The 26052-nt window shown below is 35.0% G+C and overlaps 1 protein-coding gene across 14 annotated transcripts in view; it reads left to right on the top strand.

The window, feature by feature from the left end:
* The window catches only part of LOC108129539 (potassium voltage-gated channel protein Shaker), a 159310-nt gene that overhangs the window by 121763 nt on the left and 11495 nt on the right, over window positions 1-26052 (top strand). For 13 of the 14 annotated variants that reach the window (XM_017247641.3, XM_070282602.1, XM_017247632.3 and 10 more), the window contains 6 exons: window positions 23242-23365; window positions 23435-23603; window positions 23755-23851; window positions 24950-25145; window positions 25269-25390; window positions 25702-25855. In XM_017247641.3, coding sequence (XP_017103130.2) covers window positions 23242-23365; window positions 23435-23603; window positions 23755-23851; window positions 24950-25145; window positions 25269-25390; window positions 25702-25855 — 862 coding nt within the window. Of the gene's footprint in view, window positions 1-8118; window positions 8166-23241; window positions 23366-23434; window positions 23604-23754; window positions 23852-24949; window positions 25146-25268; window positions 25391-25701; window positions 25856-26052 lie in introns of those variants that run through there. The other variant, XM_043210188.2, reaches the window with a different exon arrangement.

Below are 26052 nucleotides of genomic sequence, written 5' to 3'. Positions count from 1 at the left end.
TTTTTTATTTTCTGCCTTCTGCTCTTTGGTTTTGTGATAAAAATAGCTATTCCTGCCATATATGTCCGTATAAGACCGATTTCAACATTCAACATCAAGTTTTTCATTTTAAATGAATTTAAAAGCTAAAACTAAATAAATGTGGTATTAAAACTAAGAGGTTTAGGGAGGTTTATATATCTAACTTCGAAATTCTACCCTTGATTTTATTTTTATAGCTACTCTTCTGGAATCCTTCTTTCAAACATATTGGATAAGAAATCTAATTTTATCAACTTTAAGTGTGGCAAGGTCTCCTTCTTACTTAAAAAAAAGTGACCAGCTCTGTTTAAATCAAAAAAGGAGCAAAAATAGTATGCTTTCTTTACTCCTTTTTAAAATCCTAAAATCAAGTGGGCTTTGCTTTTCCCTCAAACTCTATAAAAGCAGAAAAACCATCACATTTCAGTCAGTCGTGGCCCGGCATTCGTCTGGTCCGGTTCATCTTCTCCTGAATTATTTTCTTTTTTCTTTAATCTGATTTTTATTTATTTTATTTTTTGTTTATCTTGCAATCAATTCTCTTGGAATTAATAATAGCCTTGGCTTGGATTTGAATCTGATTTTAATATTTTTTATTTTTGTTTTTTGGCTTGCAATCGTCTTAAGCAAGTCAAATCGAATATATCCATGACTGGTTTACAGTCAGTCGTCGCCCGACATTCATAGCATCCGGTTAATATTTTTGAATCTGATTCATATTTATTTTCTATGTTAGTTTTTTATTCTTTAATACATTTTCGGTGGGTTTTTTGTCGTCGTCTCTGCCATCGTCGCCTTATCTGATTTTCTTCTTTTTTTTTTTTTAAATTATTTTATTATTATTTAAGCAATTGTTTTAATTTTTCGGTCGGTTGTCTCCTCATTGTCGTCCACACTGTCGTCGCTTTATCTGATTTTCTTCTTTTTTTTTAATTATTTTATTCGTTTATAAAAATGATTAATTTATAAAATTTTTTTCTTAAATCAATCTTCAGTGGGTTTTTGTTTTCATTCTCGTCCTCGTTGTTTTATCTGATTTTCTCCTTTTTTTTTTTATTTATTTTATTATTATTTAAATAATTATTTTATTTTTTTCTTTAATAATTTTTCGATCAGTTTTCTGTATCACTGTCGACCTCTATGAGTTATCTGATTTTCTCCTTTTTTTTTAAAATTATTTTATTATTATTTAAGCAATCGTTTTAATTTTTCGGTCGGTTGTCTCCTCATTGTCGTCCACATTGTCGTCGCTTTATCTGATTTTCTTCTTCTTTTTTAATTATTTTATTCGTTCGTTTATTTTATAATACATAACCTATACTTATTCCTATTAATATTTTTTATATCCATAATCTTTGGATAAAGATGTGCATCTGAACTTAATTTTAATATTTGTTTTTTTTTTAAACATGATTAATTTATAAAATTTTTTTCTTAAATCATTCTTCAGTGGGTTTTTGTTTTCGTTCTCGTCCTCGTTATTTTATCTGATTTTCTCCTTTTTTTTAAATTATTTTATTATTATTTAAATAATTATTTTATATTTTTCTTTAATAATTTTTCGATCAGTTTTCTGTATCACTGTCGACCTCTATGAGTTATCTGATTTTCTCCTTTTTTTTTTTTTAAATTATTTTATTATTATTTAAGCAATTGTTTTAATTTTTCGGTCGGTTGTCTCCTCATTGTCGTCCACATTGTCGTCGCCTTATCTGATTTACTTCTTTTTTTTAATTATTTTATTCGTTTGTTTATTTTATAATAAACGTATATTTATTCTTATTAATTTTTTTCATATCCATAATCTTTGGATAAAGATGTGCATCTGAACTTAATATTTGTTTTTTTTTCTTAAAAATGATTAATTTATAAAATTTTTTTCTTAAATCATTCTTCAGTGGGTTTTTGTTTTCATTCTCGTCCTCGTTATTTTATCTGATTTTCTCCTTTTTTTTTAATTATTTTATTATTTAAATAATTATTTTATTTTTTCTTTAATAATTTTTCGATCAGTTTTCTGTATCACTGTCGACCTCTATGAGTTATCTGATTTTCTCCTTTTTTTTTTAAATTATTTTATTCGTTTGTTTATTTTTTGTATACAAGTATATAATTAATCCTGTATTAATTTTAATTTTTGTAACAAAATATGATTATTTTAAAAATCAAGAAAATCTAATTAGAATTCTTCAAGTTCTTGGAGAATTTGTTAAGCTGGATTACTTACATACACCTAATAGGTACATACATATGTGTGTGTAGTGTCCTTTACTTTATTGTTATCCTCGTTAAGCAGGCTCACGAAAATCCACCCCGCTGTCGTCCCCACTGCCCCGCCCCATTCCGACCCGAAAAATATGCATTTTTCGCCAGCTCTGTGGGGAATCGTTGGCCATAAATTTGGTTAGCAGCTTAACAAGTGAGCTGAAGAGGAGAAAAAAAAAAATACCAGAAAGGATGCCCAAAAATGCAGCCAACAAGGGGTGGAAGGACGAAAAAAAAAAGGATGGCAGGATGGCAGGAGGAGGGGTTACAAATGTATAACATGACACTAAAAATTTTATGGCTCCCACCAGCCTTTGACTTTGGCTTTCGGGATGCAACTTTTGGCTTTGGGTTTTCGATTTTATTTTTTTTTTGGCAGCCTGGTGGCATTATCCTTGTTATTATATTAGTAGTATCTGATTCAGATTCCGATTCAGATTCAGATTCAATGGCCATGCGTGTGCGTCATGGGCCAAGAATATGTCCAAAAATAAATTCAAAAGCCGCTCCAATGTCCTCGCATTGTCCTAATTGATGGAATACAAGTTCCACCGCAACCACAGTCGAACGTTCAATTTATTATAGCCAACCTCTCCCTCTCTCTAGGCCAGTTTTGGCCAGCCTTTCAGCAAGGACCTTACTACAAAATGCACACAACTTTCCCATAAATATTTAAGCTTGATTAATTGCCATTGGCACAATGAAAATTACCCAAAAAAAAAAATATAGAAATTGGGAATTTTTGGAGAGACCTTCTTTATGACCTTTTTGGCTTGTTTGATTCAATATTTAATATAACTACTCTTTGGCTGCATTTATTCAATTAGTTTCAGCTTCTTCTTTTAGTTGGGCCTTTTTTTTTACATCTGGCCAGTGTCCTTTTCGTCCTTATCGGCCAGTGGACCTGACTAATTGATTTTGTACACGGAATATCAATTGAATTTCAATGCTGCGCGAGTGTCGCATGTGCCGGCTTAATTGCATTACTACCCTAGATGGGTGGTATATACATACATACATACCCCTATATACATATAGTCATATGCTAAGTATATAGAGAGTGTTCAGCCTTGACAGTCAGACTTACGCGGCCCCTTCCTCTTCTTCTGACGTCACCCATTACCTGTGTAAGCCGGTGAACTGCAGTTGACCCATCGACCCACCTTTTTCGGCTTCGGAGCTTTTTTTCGATTCATTCAAGATTTTGGTCGTTTGCGCGCCCAGCATCCAAAAATCGGAGCTTTTCGATGCCGCTCGAAAAAAACCGAAGCTTTCTCAGCTTCCGGATCCGGCTTCCAGTCGGCTACAAAAAAAAGCTCACCCCGCTGACAGCTGACAGTCCCACTGACAGCTGTCACTTGTTCCATTCCATTGCATTCCATCGCCAGCCATGACAGCCCCAAGGAGCCAAAAATCAAAAAAACAACATTTAAAGCCGAAAAGTGAAAGGCAATTTTCATTTCACTTTCATAACCTTCGGGCCTCCTTTTGATGGGAATTCTATTTTTGGTTGAAATTTTCCATAAATGCCACTTGCAGTTATTGCAATTTTTCGATTTTCTTTTTGTAAAAGTCTTGAGGAAATTGCAATTTATTTTCTGGTTCAGTGCCTGCAGGAAACTATGCTGTTGACAGTTTCAATTAAACTGAATGGAGTAGAAATATGGGGTTAATTGTTTGATATTTCTGCATTTGTCATATTTTGTTTTGGCCAAAAGAAAAAAGGCCAGGAAGTGATTGGAAATATGGCTATAGTGTTTCAAAGTGGATTTTAAATAAAATTCAAAGAAAACTTTATTTAATGAAGGCTACCTGTGGCTTTAAAATCTAGTAAGCCAGCTTACAGCTTACTTTTTTGGAATTTTTACCTAATAATTGAACCTATTAAGTATTATTTAAATTCTATTTCGATAGATGTATATTAGTAACATTGTAAAATAATTTTTAAATATCAAAATTTTTTTTATATGAAAATATTATTCATATAAATGGTTTTATTTATATGCAAATATTCAGTATATTTTTTAAGAGGTCGTTTATTGTGTTTTTTTTAGATAATATACACCCCTTACCCATGGTAGCCTAAAGACTCTTAGCTTCTTAGATTTTTTTTAAAACTAAAGAACATAACTTAAAGATGTAGAAATTTTGAAACTTAAAAACTAAACATAGGAAAGGTTATGAAGTTTTAAAGGAGCATCCTCCATAGACCAAAAAAAGCTTAAGAACTTAAAACAGGGAAATTTTTGAAGTCTATTTCAAAAAGAATAAATATTTTGATAAAAAAAAACGTTAAACAAAATCTTAAATACCAAAAACAGGAAATCTCTTGAAGATAATTTGAGAAACAATAAAGATTCTGATTAAATATAAAGGGGTTTGAGCATTTTTTTTTTTAAATCTGTTAAAATATTTTTCAAGTATCCTTTTCATAAACTTAATTTACAAAAACCCTTCAAAACCCCCCTCTAAAATAGTAACGGTAAAAAAAACCCTTATATCGCATTTACCGCTATACCAAATTTGACAGCTGTCATCGAATTGAGTTTTGCCGCCCCCGAGAGCTTTATTCATTGACAAATCCTCGAATGAAATCGAGAGGCTGGCAAAGCTCAGCTTCCAGTTTCCAGCCTCAACTGGATGGGAGGCATCCGTTATGGAAGGACAGCTGAGGCATTACTTCCAACAGGCTCTCAGCTGTCCTGTTCCGTTTCAAGGCGTTGCGTTGCGTTGCGTTGCGTTTCGTTGCCCTTTTTCGCGCAGCATCAACAAACAAGGAGAGGAGAGAGAAATCAAGAGAGTCTCTCTCTCTTGGCGAAACGTGAGAGAGTGGAACACTGATGGCGAGAAATAATCGGCTAGGAAAATCAGTCTGAAAGCAGATGCCGACGAGGATGCCAAAGAGCCGAAGAGCGGTCCAACGAAACCGAAACCGAAACCAAAATCGAAATCGAAACTGAAACTCAAAAGTTTTTGGGGGAATTGTGCGTAACGGTACTATATATTGTGTTGGTGGTAGTGCTTCTGCTTCTACTTTTGCTTCAACTTTCTTTACTTACTACGCTGTGTGTGTGTGTGTGTGTGTGTGTGTTCCATTGCCATTCATTTCGCCATTTTGGTGCATCAACAAGGGGTCTGTGGGCGTGGGCGGTGGCAGAGGATAAAGAGGCGAAAAAGCCAAAGAAGAGGAAGAACAAGAAGCAGGAGCAGGAGCAGGAGCAGGAGCAGGTGACAAAGAAGTGAAAGAGGCAAGCGGCGGCGGACCAAGAACAAGAAGAACAAGCCGAGAAACTGCCGCGGGCAACAAAAAACCAGAAGCAGCAGCAGGCGATAAACGAATAACGGGAAAAAACGCGAAAAGCCAACAAAACGAAACGTGCTCGAAACAAAAAAAAAAAATTAATAATCAACAAAAAATCAATTAAAAATAATAATTATTATTTTTTTTTGGTAAAAACTTATTTTTTTTATTGTGAAAAAAAAATACCAAAGAAAAGTGCGGCAAAAAATCGGTTCTTAATTGAAAAATAAAATAAAAAAAATTAAAACAAGAAATTATAAAGATACATAAACCTGTATTAGTGTGTATGCGTGTGTATATTTTTGTACGAGTGTGTGTGTGTGTCTAGGTGTAGGTGTGCGTGTGCTTAACCTTGACATATCAAACAACAACATGCCACAAAAAAAAAAAACAACAAAAAAAAAATAATATAACACTAGGCGTGTTTAAAATAATAGTGTTTTGTATTTTGTTTTTATTTATTTTTTTTTTATTTTTAAATCGTACTATCGATGTGTTTTTGCAATGAAATTCCTAAGACATGCCAGGCATTTTGAAAGGCAAAAGTACATTTGAAATAAATCAGAATTTTTATATATATATATATATATATATATAAACAAGTTGCCGCCAAGGCAAAAAAACAAAAAAAAAAATAAGAGAAAGGTGAAAGCCAGAGGGTTAAGGGGAGAAAGTAGTAGGTAGGACAACACATAACATATTGCTAACTTATATACAAAAAAAAAAAAAATAAGAAGAAAGAAAGAAAAATAAAGAGATAAAGAGACACAGGGAGTGGAAGGTAGGGAGAAAGTTATTAAGATGCCAAACAGCTGAGAAAGTTTTTTCCTTCATCAACTCTCGCCAGGACCTTTTTTCTTCTTGTTGTTGTTGTTTTATTTTCTTCAGGTATGCTTGCTTGGCAAACAACAACAACAACAACAACAACAACAACAACAACAACAATCGACGAGAAAAAGAAACAGAAACAACAGCAACGATTCCGCTGTAAGCAATATTTTTGAGGTATATCCTTCTTAAGGACGTTCCAAAGGCAATTTGCTGCTTCTGCTTCTGCTGGTGATGGTGCTGCTGCCTGCCACTGCAGTGTCTGTGTTTGTTTCTTTTTTCGTCCATGTGTTGGTGTCTTAGTCTGTCAGTGTGTGCGTGTGTGTGCGTTTCTAGCATTCCTTGCTCCTTTCTCTTTGTGTTCATCTTCCTTACAAACATCTACAACAAAAAAAAATACTGAAAATAACAAAGGGAAATTTAAGAAAATAATTTAAATACATTGCGAAGACATAGAAATGGTATTCTTATAGTTTTTTTTAAAATAATATAATTTAAATTTCAAATTTTATTAAAAACAACAGTGCGTATGATTTATTTTTTGAAGAATTGAAGAATTTTCTTAACAATTTGTAGTATTTTGTTAGACTTTATCTCAGATAAGACAGGGCTTGTTTTCTTAGTTTTTTACCTTTTTTTAAACAGTTTACATGGCGTATACGTAATATTTAATTAATCATACGCCTAGTGGTCTGTCTTCAATGTCTTAGGTTCTACTCTCTTTTGAATTATGTTTTTTTTCAGCTTCTTAAGCTCTCTAATTTCTAAAAAAAAAATGTATTAAATTTTAAGAACACACACTGCGTATACGTAATATTTAATTAATCATACGCACTGGTGTCTGGCTTAAAGTTTATAGTTATTACCAAGCTTATAATTATAACAATAAAGTTTATATTAATTAGTGGTCTTGAAAAGCAATGAATATAGTCTAATTTAATAGTTTATTTTAAAAAATACTAAAAGACTTACATGGCGTAAGTCATGAGTAATATTAATCATACGCCCTGTTATCTGGTCTTTATGTCTTATGTCTTAATTTGTAGTCTGATTTCTCTTCAAAATCATAGTCTCTCTTATAAGGATATTCCTTTTATAATTTTAATTGAAAAAACATCTACCCCCTCTAAATATTTTATTAATCATACGCCCTGGTGTCTGGTATTAAAATCATAATTTCTACTCTCAATTTTTCGATCAGCCCTATAAACTTTTACCTAACTGCAATTTAACGAACAACACTTTTGGCAAGCACTCAATTTTGTGTCGCACCAACAGCCGATGTTGATGTTGACCTTTTAAGGATGCCACACACACACACACTTACATACATACACATCCAGACAGTTGAAATTGATGGATGAGCTACCGTGTGGTGACTGGGCTGGACTGGACTGGGCTGGGTGGTTGTGCCACCAGATTCCAATTCTGATTCCGGTTAGACAAAGATTGGCAATATGTGTGAAACCCCAAATTGTTGCCACACGTATAGCTAATCAGAATTGATTAAAAGCGGTAGAATGGTTAGAGAGAGGTAGGTTGGTGGGGTGGTAGGGTGGCAGGGTGGTCCTTAAAAGTTAACACAAAATGCAGTTGAGGCCATCAATCAATTAGCAGCATCGACAGGTGACAGTTGAACAATAAATCGGAGAAAAAAAAAGAGTAACAATACTTGGAACCTAATTGAATTTCAAAAAAAAGTGCAAAAATCGGACATTATGGATATTGACTCATCTATTACCATAGAGTCGTATGTATTATTTTAATTTTGTTTTTATTTTATTTATAATTTTATATTAAGTTCTTGAGTTCTGTTGAGTTTTTATGTTGAGTTAACCCCTTTTTCTTTATGATTTTCCCGGCATTTTCAGTCAAAATCGGTTAGTTCTGAGCCAAAGACAAAGGCAGTTCTCGAAGGCGTGAGCTGTGTCTCGTTCTACTTACTGCCTGCTGTCCTTTTCTCCTACTCTAGGGAGTCTCTACAGGTCAGGGGGGGGGGGGGGGGGTAAAGTATTTACTGCGCACACCAAAAAAAAAATAGAAAAAGCCAGTCAGCCAGCAGAAGAAAACGGAATTCAGAAATTTACGGAGAGATGCCACCGAGATGAAAGAGGGCATGGCATGGCAGGGGGGGGGGGGGCGCACCCGACCCGGTGCCCGGCCTAGCGTTATTCCTCCCCCCTCTGCAACAACAGCAAACACGCAGACGCAACAAAAGCACAAACAAATAGCAAAAAAAAAAAAAAAACGAAAAAAAATTAAAAAAAAAAAACAACACACAAAAATAAAAAAAAAAAAAAAAAAAAAAAACTGACAGCTGCTTAACACTCTTGAGTGTAGAAAGAGACAGCCAAGGCGTCGTCAGGTGGGAGAAAGAGAAAGAGAGAGAGAGAGCAAGAGCAAGAGAGGTGGCAGGACCCAGAAGAGGTGTATCTAAGGTGTCTGATAATAACTGCCAGGATAAAAGCTCACAATGCTAGGCTACACCAACGAAGCAGCGGGTAAAGCACGAAACGCCAATAAATGAGGCGCAAGCAGCACACGGCATAACGGTAAACGAACGCAGGACACGCACCAGCACATAAACACAAACGTATACACACACACACACTAACACAAGCGTATACTGCCACACGCACACGCACTAAAGGGCCATGTGCGTTGTCCTTTCGTTCTTTGCGTTCGTTTTCGTCCTTTTGCGCCTGGATGCTTCGTCGTCGTCGTCGTCGTTGTGGCTGTTGTGTGTGTCTGTGTGTCGGTGTGTGTGTGTCGGTGTGTGTGTTAGTTGCATAAATCCGCCAACAAGTTTCCCATTGTGCATGAACATACACTGACATAGAAAACTAGTAACTTTTTAGTTCATTTATTTTATTACATTTTTAATGACTTTGATTTTTATAAATATCTTAATTTATTTTTTAAGTTTCAAATTATTCAATATTTATTACTGTGTTTATGCGATGTCGAATTCATGATTTAATTTCACGATTTCAAAGCCTCAAATCATGAATTGGTGATAAAATCAGGTGGCAACGCCGCGCGTAAATCTTAAAATTTAATAAAATTTCCAATTAGCGTCTTTGGAAATTAAGAAAATATAGTAAAGAATTTAAGATTATCCTTCGCGTTGCTAAGTTTGTTTACTTTTTGTGAAAGTCTGGCCAGACTAAAATACCTCATTTTACGCGGCTGGTATTTCTACTAAAATCAAATCACGAAATTATATGTTTCGCATAAACAGAGGTTATTTCCATATATATCACGCTTTTAAGAATTCGTGATTGACATCGCATAAACATAGTATATATACTATATTATATTAAATATGTTTTATATCAATACTATTTTATTTACTACATTTTTTAAAGACAACAGTGCGTATGAGTAATAGAATATTAAGTATACGCCACTGTGGCTTGAAGTATTTTCTAAAAGTCGTTATTTTTTTTACGTTTCTTCTTCATTCCAATATAATTAGTATTAATATTAGTTTAGTTACTATATTTTAATATTATTTAAAGTAATATTTCATAAAGTATACGCCAGGTTGGCCCCAGAAATGTTTGAAATTTCCTCTTTTTCTCATAAATATGAATTTAAAATATTTTTTATTATTCATTTTTTTAAATCTTAAATTTTAATTTTAATTATAATCACTTGTTTTAGTATTTTTTTGTGTTTTGAGTGATTGTGGCCCCCTAGTCCCCTCACCACCCCCTTTCCGACCAATTTCTCTTTGGCCTCAACATTTTTTGAATTCATTCGGTTCTTTTGGTTGTGTTAGTATGTGTGTGTGTGTTTAACTCTCTTTCTCTCTCTCTCTTTGTGTGTCTGTTTCATTCGCACTTGCTTCGCACAATGACTCACGAGCTTTGCCCTCGTATTGGTGTGTTTTGTTATACACACAGTGCACGTGTCTCTTGGTGTGTGCTGGTGTGTGTGTGTATTGGTGGTGTGTGGTAGTGTGAGTGTCATTACATCGCCAGTTAAGCGCTTACACGCTTCAATTTCTCGCTTGCCACTTATTCGGCCCAACATTCTCGCCGCCTTTCGCCTTTCGTCCTGTTCCATTTCCATTACGTTCCCTTACGCCTTCATTTCATCTTCGTGTTCGTTTCATTTTCATTTTGTTTCGATTCTTGTCCTTTTTTTTCGTTGTTGTTGTTTTATTTTTCTATTCATTGTTGTTTTTTAGTTGTTGTTGTTGTTGTTTTTTTCAAGCACGTTTTGCGCGCTCTTCCAGGCGAATGTTATTTATTCTGGCCCTCGAAGCTGGAAAAAAGCTAGCAAAAGCAAACGAAAAATGCCAAAAAGGGAATAGGCGAAAAGCGGGAAACGGGCAACGGGAAAGGACAAAAAAAAGGACCTGCAAAAAAAAAAAAACAGGGACGCTAGAGGGAAAATACAAATCAAAGGCAAAAGAAGGCGACACTTCGTTGCTTCTAGTACTTCTTCTTCTGCTGCTCCTGCTGCTTTCTCTTCTATTTTATTTTGCACTTTTCTTTATCTTAAAAATAATCTATTCAAATTTTAAATTTTAAAAAATATTATATATTTTTCACGCGTGTGTTGAAATAAAAACTAAAAACTAAAAAAAAGTGTAGGCGTTTCCTTCAACCCACGTTCTACTCATATGTGTGTGTTTGTGTGTGAGTGTTTTTCACCTGTTTCCCCCCCCAATCGCCCCCCTTAAAGTTTTTTTTCGTCCTGCAGCCGACAACTCCATTTCCGAAAGGTTCAAGGTTGTTTTTGTTCCCCAAACACCAAAAATCGCGCCAAATATAAACAAAATAGATGTTTTTTTTATAAAAATACTTAAATAATTAATAAATATTATTAGAGAATTAAAGAAAACCTATTTTAAATATAAAATATAAATAAAAGTAAAAAAATCTAGACTCTGTGAGTCTGAAAATCAATAGGTAAAGGACATTCAAGGCATTTCTCTCTGGCTTTCATCATCCGTCTCGCTTGCTCGCCGTGCTTGCCTTCTCTGTCGCGAAAACTTGTTTCGAATTTCTGCTTCAATTTTCTTGGAGCCTATTTTTATCCAAAAACAAGAAAAAAAAAACAAAAAAAAAAAGAAACCAAAACAACAAGAAACTTAAATACGTGTGTATACCCTATATACATATTCAGTATGTAGGAGTGTGTGAGTGTGTGTGTGGCTAAAAGCGGAAATTACCATTTTCACTTGCTGTTTCCGGTCCAGTCCCAAAACCAAATAAAAAAAAACTCTCAACGCGAAAATGGAACTGTGCCGAGGTGCTTTATTGGTGTTGGGTGTTCTGCAGAGGAGGTGTGTGTGTCAGTGTGTGTGTGTTGATTGTTTTGATGTGAAAATTAATTGTGAAAAGCATTGAAAAATCCAAAAAAAGTATAAAATTTATAAATTCAAAAATAAATTAAATCTATGCCTCAACAGTAACAGAAAAATAAAAATGAAAAATAAACAAAAAATGCAAACATCAGCAATCGAAAATCAACTCTAAAAGTTATAAAAAAAACAAATCAATAAGAAAGCTAAAAAAACAAAATCCTAAAAAGTCTTCGAGGGCCCAAGCCAGAGAAACATTTTGCCAAATGCTAGCCAAAATTTTGGAATTTATATTCATGGCCAGAATCTGCAGTGGAACAGGAACTGGATCGGAACAGAAAACTGGAACGAGAACTGGATCAGTATCAGGATCAGGATCAGTGTCTGGATTTAGTCACGAGCACAATTGAATCGTTAATAGACAAGGTAGTGCGGAGCAGGAGGAGGTCTGGAGGAGGCCTGGAGCCTGCTGAGCAGTGGCCCATTTAGCGATACGCACCACTCGCTCGTCCTCAACCATTTCCCGCATCGATTTCATTGAGAGATGGGGCCTAACTCCGGTTCTCCGGCCGCGCCAGGAGCAGCCCTTGAGCGGTGAAAACCTCTCCAACGCCTCGCCCCCTCTTCTGCGCGATAGGTAAACATTAAAAATCTATAAATTACAAGATATATATTTAGGGAAATGGAAGTTTTAGCAAAAAAAGATAGAACTTTCATAGAAAAATATTCTATCGATATATTATCGGTAATTTGTCTATAAAACATCAATGTACTATCGAGTTATTATCGATTTATATACAATACTATCGATAAACTATTAATATAGATTCGATATTTCTCCGATTTTCTAATATATGTCCCATAACTGTCCCATAATCCCTATGGTATGCATCCCTATGTCCTGCAATCCCTATGTCCCATAATATGTGCCGTAATATGTCCCAAGACTTTTAAGAATCCAAAGTTTTGAAAATATATTATCATTAAAATTGGGATACACTATTGATATATTGATATAGAATCGAAATACTAACGATTAATGAATATGTATATCGATTTACTATTGATATAAAATCCATACACTATAGATAGATCTCATTTATTATAACGTCTATCTCATTATACCTTTAATATTACCAAACACACTTAAAAGCTATCGATATAAAATTGTTGTAAAATTGCTATAATATCGATACCATCGATTATTGTAGTCTTTTTAGCAAAATTTCGATTAAAACTTTGTATCTCTCAGTTTTTTTTTTTATATATCAGACAAAAAATGGTTAAAGAATCCTTAGTTAGGAAACAAGCCTCTTTTCTAGTCTAGATCGATTAGTACAATATTTCCACCAAACTATCGATTAAAACTAGTCTCTTTCTAGGAACTAGTCTAGTCATTTTGCTAGATATAGATATATACTTTCTTATAGATACTTTATAAACCCATAGTCTGATAACCAATAGCAAGACCTTGAACTAAGTTTCACTTTCAAAACCAAATCCCTTTCACCAGCCAGACATTAACTAATTAGAAACTACTCTTATCGCAGGCATTTAATTAAAATAAATAAGCCAGCGAGTAAAAGTGAAAAATACTGTTAGTATACCTCCCATATGTTAAACACTACTCACCTCAAATGAGACGAGACGAGAGCGGAGATGATGAATGGTGGGAGATGATAGTCAATGCAGATGCACAAACAAATAGAAAGACACAGACACCCAAGCACACACACACACACACACACACAGGCAGGCAGGCACACCCACGGAAATCGGCACATATGGTGGCAGGCAGGCGGGCGTATGCGGCGTATGCGCAATGTGCCACTGTGACAGTGTGACAGTTGCCCAAAAAAACAGCCAACAGACACACACACACACAATATCATTAACATTAACATTCCAGCTCTCCTCACTCACGACCTTTGCCCTCTCCCCCCCCTCCCTTTACCGGGCCTGTCTCCCTTCCAACCGATTGAGACATAACAATATCCTTTGATGATATCCTGTAATCGTCTTAGTGAATTGACATGAGTTTGACATTGATAATGTTGCTTGAAGTGGGGTTCTGCTGATTGGGTTATGTCCTGTGTAGAGTGTAGAGTGTGGGGTGGAATGCTTTGATTTTCTTGGGGAACAATGCTCCTCCCACCGCCTCCCATTCCAATAGAAGTTCAATAACAAATGAAGAGCGAATCGAATGCATCGGGATAAATTGGTAAATTGATGCCTTTTGACGCTAGAAATGCTGACACTGATTCCCATTACAAATGCATTGAAAGAAAATATATATTTTTTTTTTTTATAAATCTTATATAGAACTTGTATATATATTTCTCTCCTTGTCGCCCTTTTTTCTATTTTTTTTTGTTTGTTCATGATTGACGAGGCTTACACTTTCACTTTCGCCTTTTACTCTGGCAAACAATTGCCACACATTTCAACTTGCAACTTGACTTTTGCTCGCTGCTTGCCGCTTGCTATTTGCTGTCATTGTTCTTGACTTTTGATCCCGCTCGCCAGACCCACTATGCTCTACTATGCCAGTATAGTATAGTATATGTAGTGGTAGTTGTTACTGCTGTATTGCTGGCAGCGACAAGGCGACAAGCGACGTCAACGTCAGCAACAAAGCCATGGAACAATGGACAGCCAACAGCCAACAGCCAGCCAACAATGAGCGCCGGTTAGCGTACATGTATGAGCGTGTGTATGTGCTTCAATACCCAGCACCTTTTTTTTTTTGGGTATGCTTTTTTAAAAAGCATGCTTTTTTCGCTTACTAAATGAAGTAATAGGAAACATATTTTTGAAATCTTGACCATGTTTTGACTTCTTAACATCCTTACTGTTGTTTTATTTGAAAAAGCATGCTTTTTACTCAAAATTGTTTACAAAATTATAATTAAAAAAATGGCTTTTTTAAAAAGCATGCTTTTTTCGCCTAAAACTTCTTAGTAAAGGACAAGTAATATAGTCACATCTTTGAAATCTTGACCAAGTCTTGACTTCTAAACATAATTACTGTTATTTATGTTTTAAAGCATGCTTTTTTCCCTAAAAAAAAGTTTAAAAAATTAAAGGTAAAAGATTTGCTTTTTTGATAAGCATGCTTTTTAACTAAAACTTGTTGTTAACTAATTAATAGTGACTCTACCATTTTAAAGTACACATATGCTTTTTCAAAAAGCATGCTTTTTAATATAAAACATAGTGCAACTAAGCAACTAAGAGAGTTGCCCTGTTGAAATAGTGTATTAGTTCTGATATACATGAATGTTCACCAAAAAAGCATGCTTTTTTGGAAAAATATTACATTTCATAGAAAAAGCATGCTTTTTAGAAGAGACTATGCTTTTGAGATTATATTTAATAAAATGTAGATGCATTTTAGGTTTAGCTTTACAAAATAACATTAAATTTCCTATAAAAAGCATTACTTTTTAAAAATTATACACGATTTTTTACAAATATTAAAGAGTTCCTTTCAAAAACCGGGGCTCTAATAAAAAAAGCGTGCTTTTTCAAAAAGAATATGCTTTAAATCTTACAATCTTATCTTTTTCGAAAAATGTAAAATCTTACAAAAAAAGCATGCTTTTTCAAAGGGGATATGGTTTTTAAGAAAGCCTTTTGGAGTTAATTATTCGAAAATGTTACATTTTATATAAAAAGCATGCTTTTTAAAATATGATATGTGTTTTTAAATCAACTACCTTTACTTACCTTATTAAATATTTGAGCATTCAACATAAAAGGATATGATGTTTCAAAAAATTTATAAGTTTTACATAAGAATTTTTGATAAAAGACTCCAAAAACTTGTACATTTGATGTAAAAAGCATGCTTTTTAGCAAAAAACTATGTAAAAATTGCAAAATAACTAGCTAGCTCCTACTTATAGTTTCCAAAAGTATCTGCCCAGAATTTCCCAAAGCCTATGGCTAAATAAATTAAGGAAAATGACCCGTTAAAACTCGGTCAATTTCAAAGGCTTTTCGAATCACCTTTTTCCCAGGTCTCCTAGGTTACCAGGTATCTTTTTAGTCGCATCTTCAAGCCGTATCCTTTTTTCTGCGTCCATTGTATGTGTGTCTCGCTGACTGTCTGCTTTGTACTTTGCTTTCACTCGCTTGACTTTGCTTGTTGGCCTTATAGCCTTATAGCCTTATCGTCTGGCCCCCCGCCACCCGTACCGCTTTTGGCGGGTGCATTAAAATTAAAACCACACACAAAACAGTGAAACGGGCGGGTCAGTAAATGGTTTCGGGTCTTAACAAATTGAATGGAGATTACTTTGATTGTGACCAGAACCAGGACTGGACAGGATGGGAATTACTGTATTGTGTGAAGTAAAAGTTTCTGCAACATCTGCCACATTTATTGGATTAACTGGGAATGGTTCGGCTTGAGCTTATAGCAATTGATTACTTTTAGTTGAAATCGCAGTGCAATTTTTTGTTGCCTGCCTTATACGACTTATAGCCTGCCTCGATTGTGCACGAAGAGCTGAAGTGAGTTTCTGAAGTGATTGCACACTTATGCGAGACATGGCTAAGGGTGCTCTTCTCCAGCTACTACTACTACTACTACTACTGCCTCTGCCATATCTCTACCAAGTGGTCTTTGGCAACTCCTTTCCGGTCCGCTTCGGTCCTTTGACGCACTCGAGACATTTGAAAAGTTTCACCTTTTGGCGAAGTTCGCCTTTGCCTTTTAAATTGTGCGCTTAACAAGTTTGTTTCCTGTCCTTTATTTTCCCTTACCCCCTTTGTTGAGCCTTCTTCTTCTCTTTTTTTCTCTCGGATAATAAACGAGGAAAACTTTCAAATAGCTGAACATGTTTAAAATGCCTGACGTGCACACAAAACACTATTTTTTTTGTTGTTGTTGAAACACTTTGCACGCCCCTCGTTTCATTCATTCTTTTGGGCCACACGTGCATTTGGCGAATGCAAAACCAGGACCAAGTCGAACGAAAGCCAAAACAGCAGGCAACAAGCGTCTCCTCCTGCACCGCCCATTCTGGCCAAAAAAACCAACCCTTTTGGCCACCCCAGCCCATTGTGAACAGCTTGCATGTAAAAACCTGAGAACGGTTGCCAAAAATAAAAACACCGAAACGGAAAACAGAAAATGAGAATGAAAATGAAAACAAAAAACACGAAACACGAAAATCAAGCCATACAAATCAGGGTAACCAGACTTTAAATGATACACTTTATTAAATATTTATATAAATTAATCAATGGAAGTTATATGTCTTATAGTAATAAGACGCCCTTCTACAGGCTTCTCAAAAAGTTGAGATTCAACTAGAAGCTCTAAATAACATCTTAAAATATATTTAAGATTCAAGAATTCATAAATTTCACTTCAAATCATAAGCTTTCTAACAAAAAAGCGCCTTTCTACACGCTTCTCAAAAACTTAACCTAAGTGGCTTTAAATAGAAGCTCTAGAATAGCCCTTATGTTATCTCCAAGATAATTTCAAGAATATATATGCTTTTTAGCAACTAAATTCCTATAATTTCACTTAAAATCATAGACCTTTTAAAAAAAAGGGCCTTTCTACGCGATTCTCAAAAAGTTGAGCTAAAGACCTTAAAAAACCACCTCTATTTTTATTCTCATTATTATCTCTTAGATTAATCCATTGATATATCGCCCCAAGTTAGTGTATCTATAAAAAGAAAGAGGAAAACAAATCACAACCAGAAAACCCACACAATTTGTGCACGCAACTCTGGCCAAGGTCGCTCCGGGAGTCGGTTAGGACAGGGACTGGTAGACCAGGGGACTGGGGGAGACCGTGGCTCTAAAATCTATCCGTCCATGGCACTTTGGGGCGGTCAGCCAGGGCAAGGATTTGCATAATTCGACTCTACTGCAGCTACGGTGTGATTTCCCGATCTCTCCCCCCCCCCTCGGTGTACGGCGATTGATGGCCTCCGGATCCGGATGCGGCGCCAAAACAAAAGCGACTACAAGAATTTAGTTTCCTGGCTTAGAATTTGCTTTAAAAACAATTTACAAATCTTTCTTTAACTTTTTTGAGCATAATTTTTATTAAATCATTTTTTGGAAAAATAATCAACTTTTGGTTGGAAACTTTAAGAGGCATATGCATTATTCATTCATTTATATTCACGTTCACGTTCACGTTTTTGACGCAAAAAAACTTTGGAGTGCGAATGCCGTTTGTGACGTCAGTGCTTGTGGCAGTCGAGTTTCGCATTTCACCTTGCTGCCTCTCGTTTGATGGCGCTGATTGAATCATGTTAACACGCTGGGGCGGCAACCAACCAGCCAGCCAGCCAGCCCCCATGATTGCCACAAATCAGCTTTATCAATGCTGTTTTCCTGGGGGGCATTGATTTTGGCCGTGAGCCGATTTCAAAGTCGCGCCCCAAAACATGCCAGAGCCGAGCCGGTTGAGTTTCAAAGCCAATAACCAAAAGCAATCAATTCAGCCAGTTTCTTTGATATGTATATTCATTTTGGAAAAGCAAGGATTTTGTTATGATTTTATTTGTGGAGGATAATGCGGGAAAGTTAATAAATAAAGCGCCTCTCTCTGTGTTTCTTAAAGATATATGTAGGCTTAGAGACTTAGAAAATAGAGTACTTGAGAAGCGAGATATTTGAAAGAAATCATTTTTATTTACTTTACAAAATAGCGCCCTTCTCTGCGCTTCTCAAATATTTAACCTTAGAGACTTGCTTACTAAGTACTTAAAAAAATGCGCCTCTGTTTGCGCTTCTTAAATATTTAAGCCTAGAGACTAAGGAAGCCTAGTATTTAAGAAGCAAGATATTAAATAAAATATTTTAGTTAAGAGAATAAAATACCGCCTCTCTCTGCGCTTCTCATATATTTAAACTTAGAGTCTTAGGAAGGAGAGTACTTAAGAAGCAAGATATTTAAAAAAATAATTATAATTTGATTTCAAAAATAGCGCCCTTCTCTGCGCTTCTCAAACTAGTAAGCTAAGTACCTAGAGGTAGATCATTACTTCAAGCTTAGAAGCTTAGAGACTCAGGAAGCAAAGTACTTGAAACAAGAGCCCTTCTCTGCGCTTCTCAAAGATTTAACCTTAGAGAGTTAGGAAGTAGAGTACTCTTAAGTACGATATATGTACTTATACTTCTTAAGTATACTATACTACTTATACTTATTCTTAAGATATTTAAACAGATAATTGTAATTTACTTTAAAAAATGACGCCTTTCTCTGCGCTTCTCAAGCTATTAAGCCAAGTGCCACTAGATCACGCCGTTCTCAGCGCTTCTCATCCATCCAATCTCATCCAAACCCTATCCAGTAACTCAAAAGCCTCCAAAAAATTTCAAAAAATATCCAATTAGAGGCAATAACGTGCCTCTCACTCTCTCTCTGTGTGCCACTCAATCGATTGACCCAAGTGGGAAAGTGTGTCTGCAGTAACTACTATATTTCCTTGCACTTTCGCCCATATGCGGCTCCAGACACTTGATTAACTTGCAGATGCAGATGCGCAGCTGGGGATCTACAATATATAGTACATATATACATACATATGTATGTATGGATGGATGGATGGATGGATGGATAGACTGACTGAATGCATAAACGGGCCCGCAATGAGGGTTGTGACTTTGTGACGGCGAGAAACTGTAAAGCTTTGGCTAAAATGCAAGTGCACTTCCCCAGTTCAAGGCTTACCCAACGGATGTACACATACATACACACAAATACACACAAATACAAATAGTATATGTATATGTATATGTGAAGAAAAAAAAAGCATGCTTTAAATTTTTCTTTCTTTTTTTTTTTGCCATCGCCATCCCATTAATTCATAAATTTCAGCATGCCGTTGTTGACGTTGCTAAAAATAGTTCAACTATGGGGGTTGACTTGGACCTGGGCTGGGGCATGGGCTGGGGCTTGGGATTGCCTTGACCGGCACAAATACTCTACTCTACTCACTCTGGCTTGGTGCGGTATTTGCACCAGGACATCGAGGACAAGACAAGACAAGACAAGACCATTGCATTGAACTTCAACGGTCGCCATTTCCGTTTTAGCTTCATTTCTTTCCATCGACTTATGCAATCAAGCTGTTTTACCTGGAACACGACAGGACATGATAGAACATGAATAAAACGGAATAGTAGTACAGTACAGACTGGGATCAAAACGGAATATATGTAACATGCGGAAGTGGGTGAGACGTTGCACGTTGCGACTTCCAGATACATATGTATGTATCTGTGTATCTTGTAAATAGGTCGCTGCAGCAGCGTGAAGCGCAAAAGCGACTCATCGACATCGGCGGCATCTAAAAAGGAGGCGACAATGACGTCACAGCCGCATCAGGCCGTGCCGCTGACCTATATACACGCTCTACAGAGCAAAAGAGATGCCAACACCAACGCCACACCGGTTTGGTAAGAGCGAGAGAGGGCATAGACTGTGGCATAGAAATACACAGAGAGAGATAGAGATAGAGAGAGAGAGAAGGCATAAATTTGCTGACTGGCATTTACATAGCGGATAAGGATAAAAAAACACAAAATTCTCAAAAAGTATTTACATGACAAGGAGATGCAAAGAGAGAGAGGGCTATAAAGCAAAAGAAAGAGAAGGATAGAGTTAGAGGTAGAGGTGGAAGCAAAGGTTGAGATACCGTTTGTTGACATTCAGTTGGAACTTCACCTGACCGGTCTTTTTGCTTCATGCACTTGCACTTGCATTTGCCGCTTGCCACAATCACTGACGTCACATTAGATAATGTACATACACATGTACATATGTAGTGTACATATGTGGTATTTCCAACTTAAAGGCACTTTGGTATATACTTTTTGGTACTAAAAATCTTTTTGGAGAAGAAAGGAGAATTAGTTCAAGAGGTTTAGGAATATGTTTCTTTCAGATTTCCTCTTAAAATTTATAAAAGTTTTTATAAAAAAAAAGAATTTATCAAGTATTTTTTTATAGTTATAGATTTTATCAAAAAAATGAATTTATTAAGTATTTTTTTAGGTATTATAGTATCTAAAATAATACCAATTATACTTAGTAATGAACTAAACTAATAATACAAAATACTAAAACTTAAAACAAGAAAAACTAAAGACAGAAATACAGCTCTGAATTATTTAAAATTTTAGGTAAAAGAATTAAGCGAAGGATCTTATGAATGTATTAAAGAATTAATTTTATTTAAATAGCGCCTTTCTCTGCGCTTCTCAAACTATGCAGCTAAGAGCCTTCAGGTCACTGATATAAAATAAACGTAAAAGCCTTGAAATTTTATGGATTTTTTATATATTTTATTGAAGAATTATAAAGCTATATTATGAGCTACTACTATATTTATACGTAATAATAGTGATATTAATGAAGTTTTTAAAGGAAATTGAACTACTAACTACAAAAATTCTATAAATATCTAGATTGTAGAAAATAAAATCCAGAACCTTTTAAAATGAATCTTTACTCATGTATATCTCAATTAGTTTAAAAGTTGTACTAAAAAAACCTCAATAACCCTAATGAATACTTAAATCTATTAATATCTCCAATCAAATTATAAACATATATTTAAAACTTAAAAAAATATTATATAATTATATCTAAGAGAAGCCTCTTCTTGACCCTAGATCTCCTTAGACTACAAACAACACCCCGTAAAACCCACATTAAGTTACAAAAGCTCACCCTTATTATTTGTATGTTTTATGTTTGAAATTATATTGCAAGATCTTAACTATAATTTATAATGGCATTATTATTTTAACCGCAAGCCGGGCCATAAATACAAAGAAGTGCCTGCCGCAAAGATGCAGTTGCGGGCCAGAAAGATTTATGCCGACAAACAATTTGTCCGAACAGGCACACACTCGACCATTCTGGCCCAAAAAAAAAACAAATATATATATATATGTATAAGGATCAAGAGTGGGTTGGCTGGTTGGTGCACTTACACGCTTAATTAAATGCCACGGCACGGCGCCAAAAAGCATGCAACCTGCCATGCAATAACGCCTCGCTAGCCCAAAAAACTCGGCAACAGCAGCAACAATTGCAACACTGCAACCAAAGCGGCATGGCAGCAGCAGCAGCAACAATTGCACATTGTCAGCAACATCAGCGATAAGGGCGGAAAATGTTGGGCACGATGCCAGTAGGTTGTTTTTTTTTTGGTTGGATGGGTGGTTGGCTTAAAAGTAGATGGCCGAGATGGCTGGATGGCCTGCTGTGGTCGTTTTTATATGCGATTGTAATACAATTTCAATTACAAGTGTAAACATAAGTATATTGCCAGCGTGGGCGTGTCCATGGGCATGAACATGGGCGTAGACAGGAGGTGGGTCTGCAATGAATTTAATTTTGAACAAGGCCTAAGCCAAAGCCAGAGACACACACACACACACGTCCCATGGAGGAAAAATATATACATATATAAAATTTCGAATTGCAAATTGCAATCGAAACGATGCTGCGGCGGCGGTGGGCCATTTAATATGCATGCCAATTGAATATTCAATCGGATAGCATCTGGAAAATGATTCGAGCCGAAAAGTAATTAAAGACCAAGCCACTGGAGAGCTTAAAGATCGAAGGCGATGAATAATATAGATGCAGATTTCCAGTTAAAAGTCGAAGCATGAGGCGGCAGAAGCCAAAAGTCAATCTATATAAATAAATGTCCTTTTTATCAATGATTTGATTGCAATTGCATTAGGGTCATCCTTGATAATTGTTTCCAAAGTGTCAATCATACAGCCAATTAATAAGAAACTTTTTCGTTTTTTAATTGTTTTCTGAAACTATTTGAGTTGCGGGCATGGCATGGGAAAAGTTTTTTCCTCTTTTTTTTATTTATTTGTTAATTAATTGATGACTTTGTGGCTGTTGAGATAAATAAATGAATGGATTCCATGATGTATTGACTCTTGGGGGTGTTTTTATAAATACATAACATAGATTAGAATTTTATTGAATATTATTCAAGGTGTTTTATAGATTTCAAATTAAAATCTATTAACAGGATAGGATATTTAAAATATTTGGCTGTTTAAATACTTAAAATATGTTTAGACTCTTTAGGAATTTTGAAGTTTATAAGTTCAGTGTTAACAGAACTAACAGAGAGTTAACAGAGATAAGCTAGTCTCCATGTTTCTATCGATATATCGTGCATAATTTTATGCTCATCACAATGGCTTCTAACCTAAAAGTATATAGAGGTGTTATTTAGGTGTACCTACTCACTATATAAGTAATAATCTTAAATCTTTAATATATACTAGTATGTTTTTAAATCCTAAATCAATATTAAAAATATTAAAAATATCAAAAATTCAAAAGGTATTCTCCTATTTATTATCCTCTAACATTAATATTTGTAAGTATTTATTTTATATATTTTTTAGGAAATTTTAAATACCACTACCTTAAACTAAAATTATATCTAACTAATTAATTAAATCGTACTTATTCTATTTCTAGGTCTTTGCCCAAATTGAGCAGTCAAGACGAAGAAGGGGGGGCTGGTCATGGCTTTGGTGGCGGACCGCAACACTTTGAACCCATTCCTCACGATCATGATTTCTGCGAAAGAGTCGTTATAAATGTATGTCTACACCTTAATTTATAAATATTTATATATATATTTTTTCAAATAATAAATATTTTATTTTAGGTAAGCGGATTAAGGTTTGAGACCCAACTACGAACGCTAAATCAATTCCCGGACACACTGCTTGGGGATCCGGCTCGGAGATTACGGTACTTTGACCCGCTTAGAAATGAATATTTTTTTGACCGTAGTCGACCGAGCTTCGATGCGATTTTATACTATTATCAGAGTGGTAAGTTATCCGTAATCTATATCCTAAACATATTCTCTCCGATTATATATCTTTACTAATATTTTTCCATCTCTTCTTTCTTTCGAATTCGTCTGAATATTCATTCGTTATTCATTTGATTATTCATTTCATTCATAATATTCATTCACAGGTGGCCGACTACGGAGACCGGTCAATGTCCCTTTAGACGTATTTAGTGAAGAAATAAAATTTTATGAATTAGGTGATCAAGCAATTAATAAATTCAGGTAAGACCCACGTGTTGCCCACAAACAAAATTACAAACAAATACCCCTAAAATGATACTAATACTAACTACAAGAAAAAACTACCAAAACTCTTAAAAAAAAAAACTAAACTAAATGATTTGGTTTAATATTTATTGGTGGCACGAATCAATACAATGAGGCATGCAACACCACGGCAAACAGACTGACACTTACACTACCAGACATAAATGTATAGATCTAGACTTGGCTTGTGTATGAAATAAGTGTACTTAGAAATATGGCTGGAAATGCAGAGTTTCAGAGTCCAGGCTCGAAATATTTTTAATAAAAATTTGTCTATTTTTAATATTTTATTATAGTTTTAGTTTTATAGTTTTAGAAAAAGTATATATATTTGAAAACCTCAAGCATTTCCAGTCTTTGAAAAAATAGTATGACCAAAGCTACAAAAATTCAAAAAAAAAATTAAACTTGAGACCAAAAGGGACTAAAGTGTAAATGGAAAAGTGAAAAGTGAATTTTAATCACTTGACCACCAGATTAAAATTTTGTTCATACGGCAAGGGGGGCAGTGTGGCCGGACCCGTGGAGCGGAAACGGAAACTGAAACTGAAATAATAAAGAAATGAGAAAAACCACACGAAACACACACACACACCCCGAAACAGAGGAAACTGGAAGAGAGGATGTCCTGAAGCTGGCGAAGGAAAGAATCAAAAAAAAAAAATAAAGGATGAACTCAAATTAGCTTTTGTTCCATAAAAATAATAAGATAATGACACTCGCTTAGCTTTCAAGGAGAAATGCTTGTTTTTAATGTTCTTAGTGAACTCGTAGCTTTTTTTTATGGCTTTCCATGGCTTTGATTTTAAGTTTGGCTTAGCTTTTAGATTAGAGCCTTTCAATTTTTGCCTCAATTACGACAATAATTAAATGCCAAGCAGACAGCAAACCAATAATAAATCGAATCTAAACCAAAAAAAAACACCCAACACTACAAAAGATACTCACCCAAAACACACACACACTTACCTTTTTGAAAAAAAAAAAACAAAAATGATATTAAAAAGTAGTTTTATTAAAAAAAGAATGTTTTGAAATTTTATTTATTTGCAGAGAGGATGAAGGCTTTATTAAAGAGGAAGAAAGACCATTACCGGATAATGAAAAGCAAAGGAAAGTCTGGCTGCTCTTCGAGTATCCAGAGAGTTCGCAAGCCGCCAGAGTTGTAGCCATAATTAGTGTATTTGTTATATTGCTATCAATTGTTATATTTTGTCTAGAAACATTACCCGAATTTAAGCATTACAAGGTGCGTACGAAAAAAGCAGGATATTCGGCTACCAAAAAGGATACAAAATCTTTCCATCTCTCTTTCTCTCCAATCTCTCCCATCTCCATCTCTCTCTCTCTCCGTTATCGGTTATCGTTTCAGGTGTTCAATACAACAACAAATGGCACAAAAATCGAGGAAGACGAGGTGCCTGACATCACAGATCCTTTCTTCCTTATAGAAACGTTATGTATTATTTGGTTTACATTTGAACTAACTGTCAGGTATGCCAATCGAATTTCCAATAAATGTTAGTTCTTAAGCTAAGCGAACAAAAGAGAAATATTATATAGATTTTTGATTTTTTGTTTTGTTTTTATATAATATACATATTTCTCTGTCTGTTGCTTTGCTTTTTGTACCACACTCTCATGATTTAAAAACTTGAAACTCTATATATCTCTTTCTCTTACTGTTCTCTCTCTATCTATCTCTTTCTCTACGTCTCTCCAACTCTCACTCTGTCGCGCTGTCTATGTGAATCTTTAAAATCAAACCAATCGCTGGTCGTTGTATCGATTTTGTGTGTGTTCAGGTTCCTCGCATGTCCGAACAAATTAAATTTCTGCAGGGATGTCATGAATGTTATCGACATAATCGCCATCATTCCGTACTTTATAACACTAGCGACTGTCGTTGCCGAAGAGGAGGATACGTTAAATCTTCCAAAAGCGCCAGTCAGTCCACAGGTATGAGATTTCTGTTTGCCCAATTAAAAAAAATATAAAAATAAACAAAACCAATATATATTATATATATCATACACCAAAACAATTCAATACACCCATGAACAAGTTTATGTAATAAGTGTTGCCATCATCATTTATGAGTTGCTTGACATGTAAACGGGGTTGCCTGCTTGCCCAAAAAAAAAAAATGAATTAAA

Source organism: Drosophila bipectinata, chromosome XL, assembly GCF_030179905.1.
Source record: "Drosophila bipectinata strain 14024-0381.07 chromosome XL, DbipHiC1v2, whole genome shotgun sequence".
In the NCBI taxonomy this organism is placed as follows: Eukaryota; Metazoa; Arthropoda; class Insecta; order Diptera; family Drosophilidae; genus Drosophila; species Drosophila bipectinata.
This window is presented reverse-complemented; position numbering and strand designations above follow the sequence as displayed.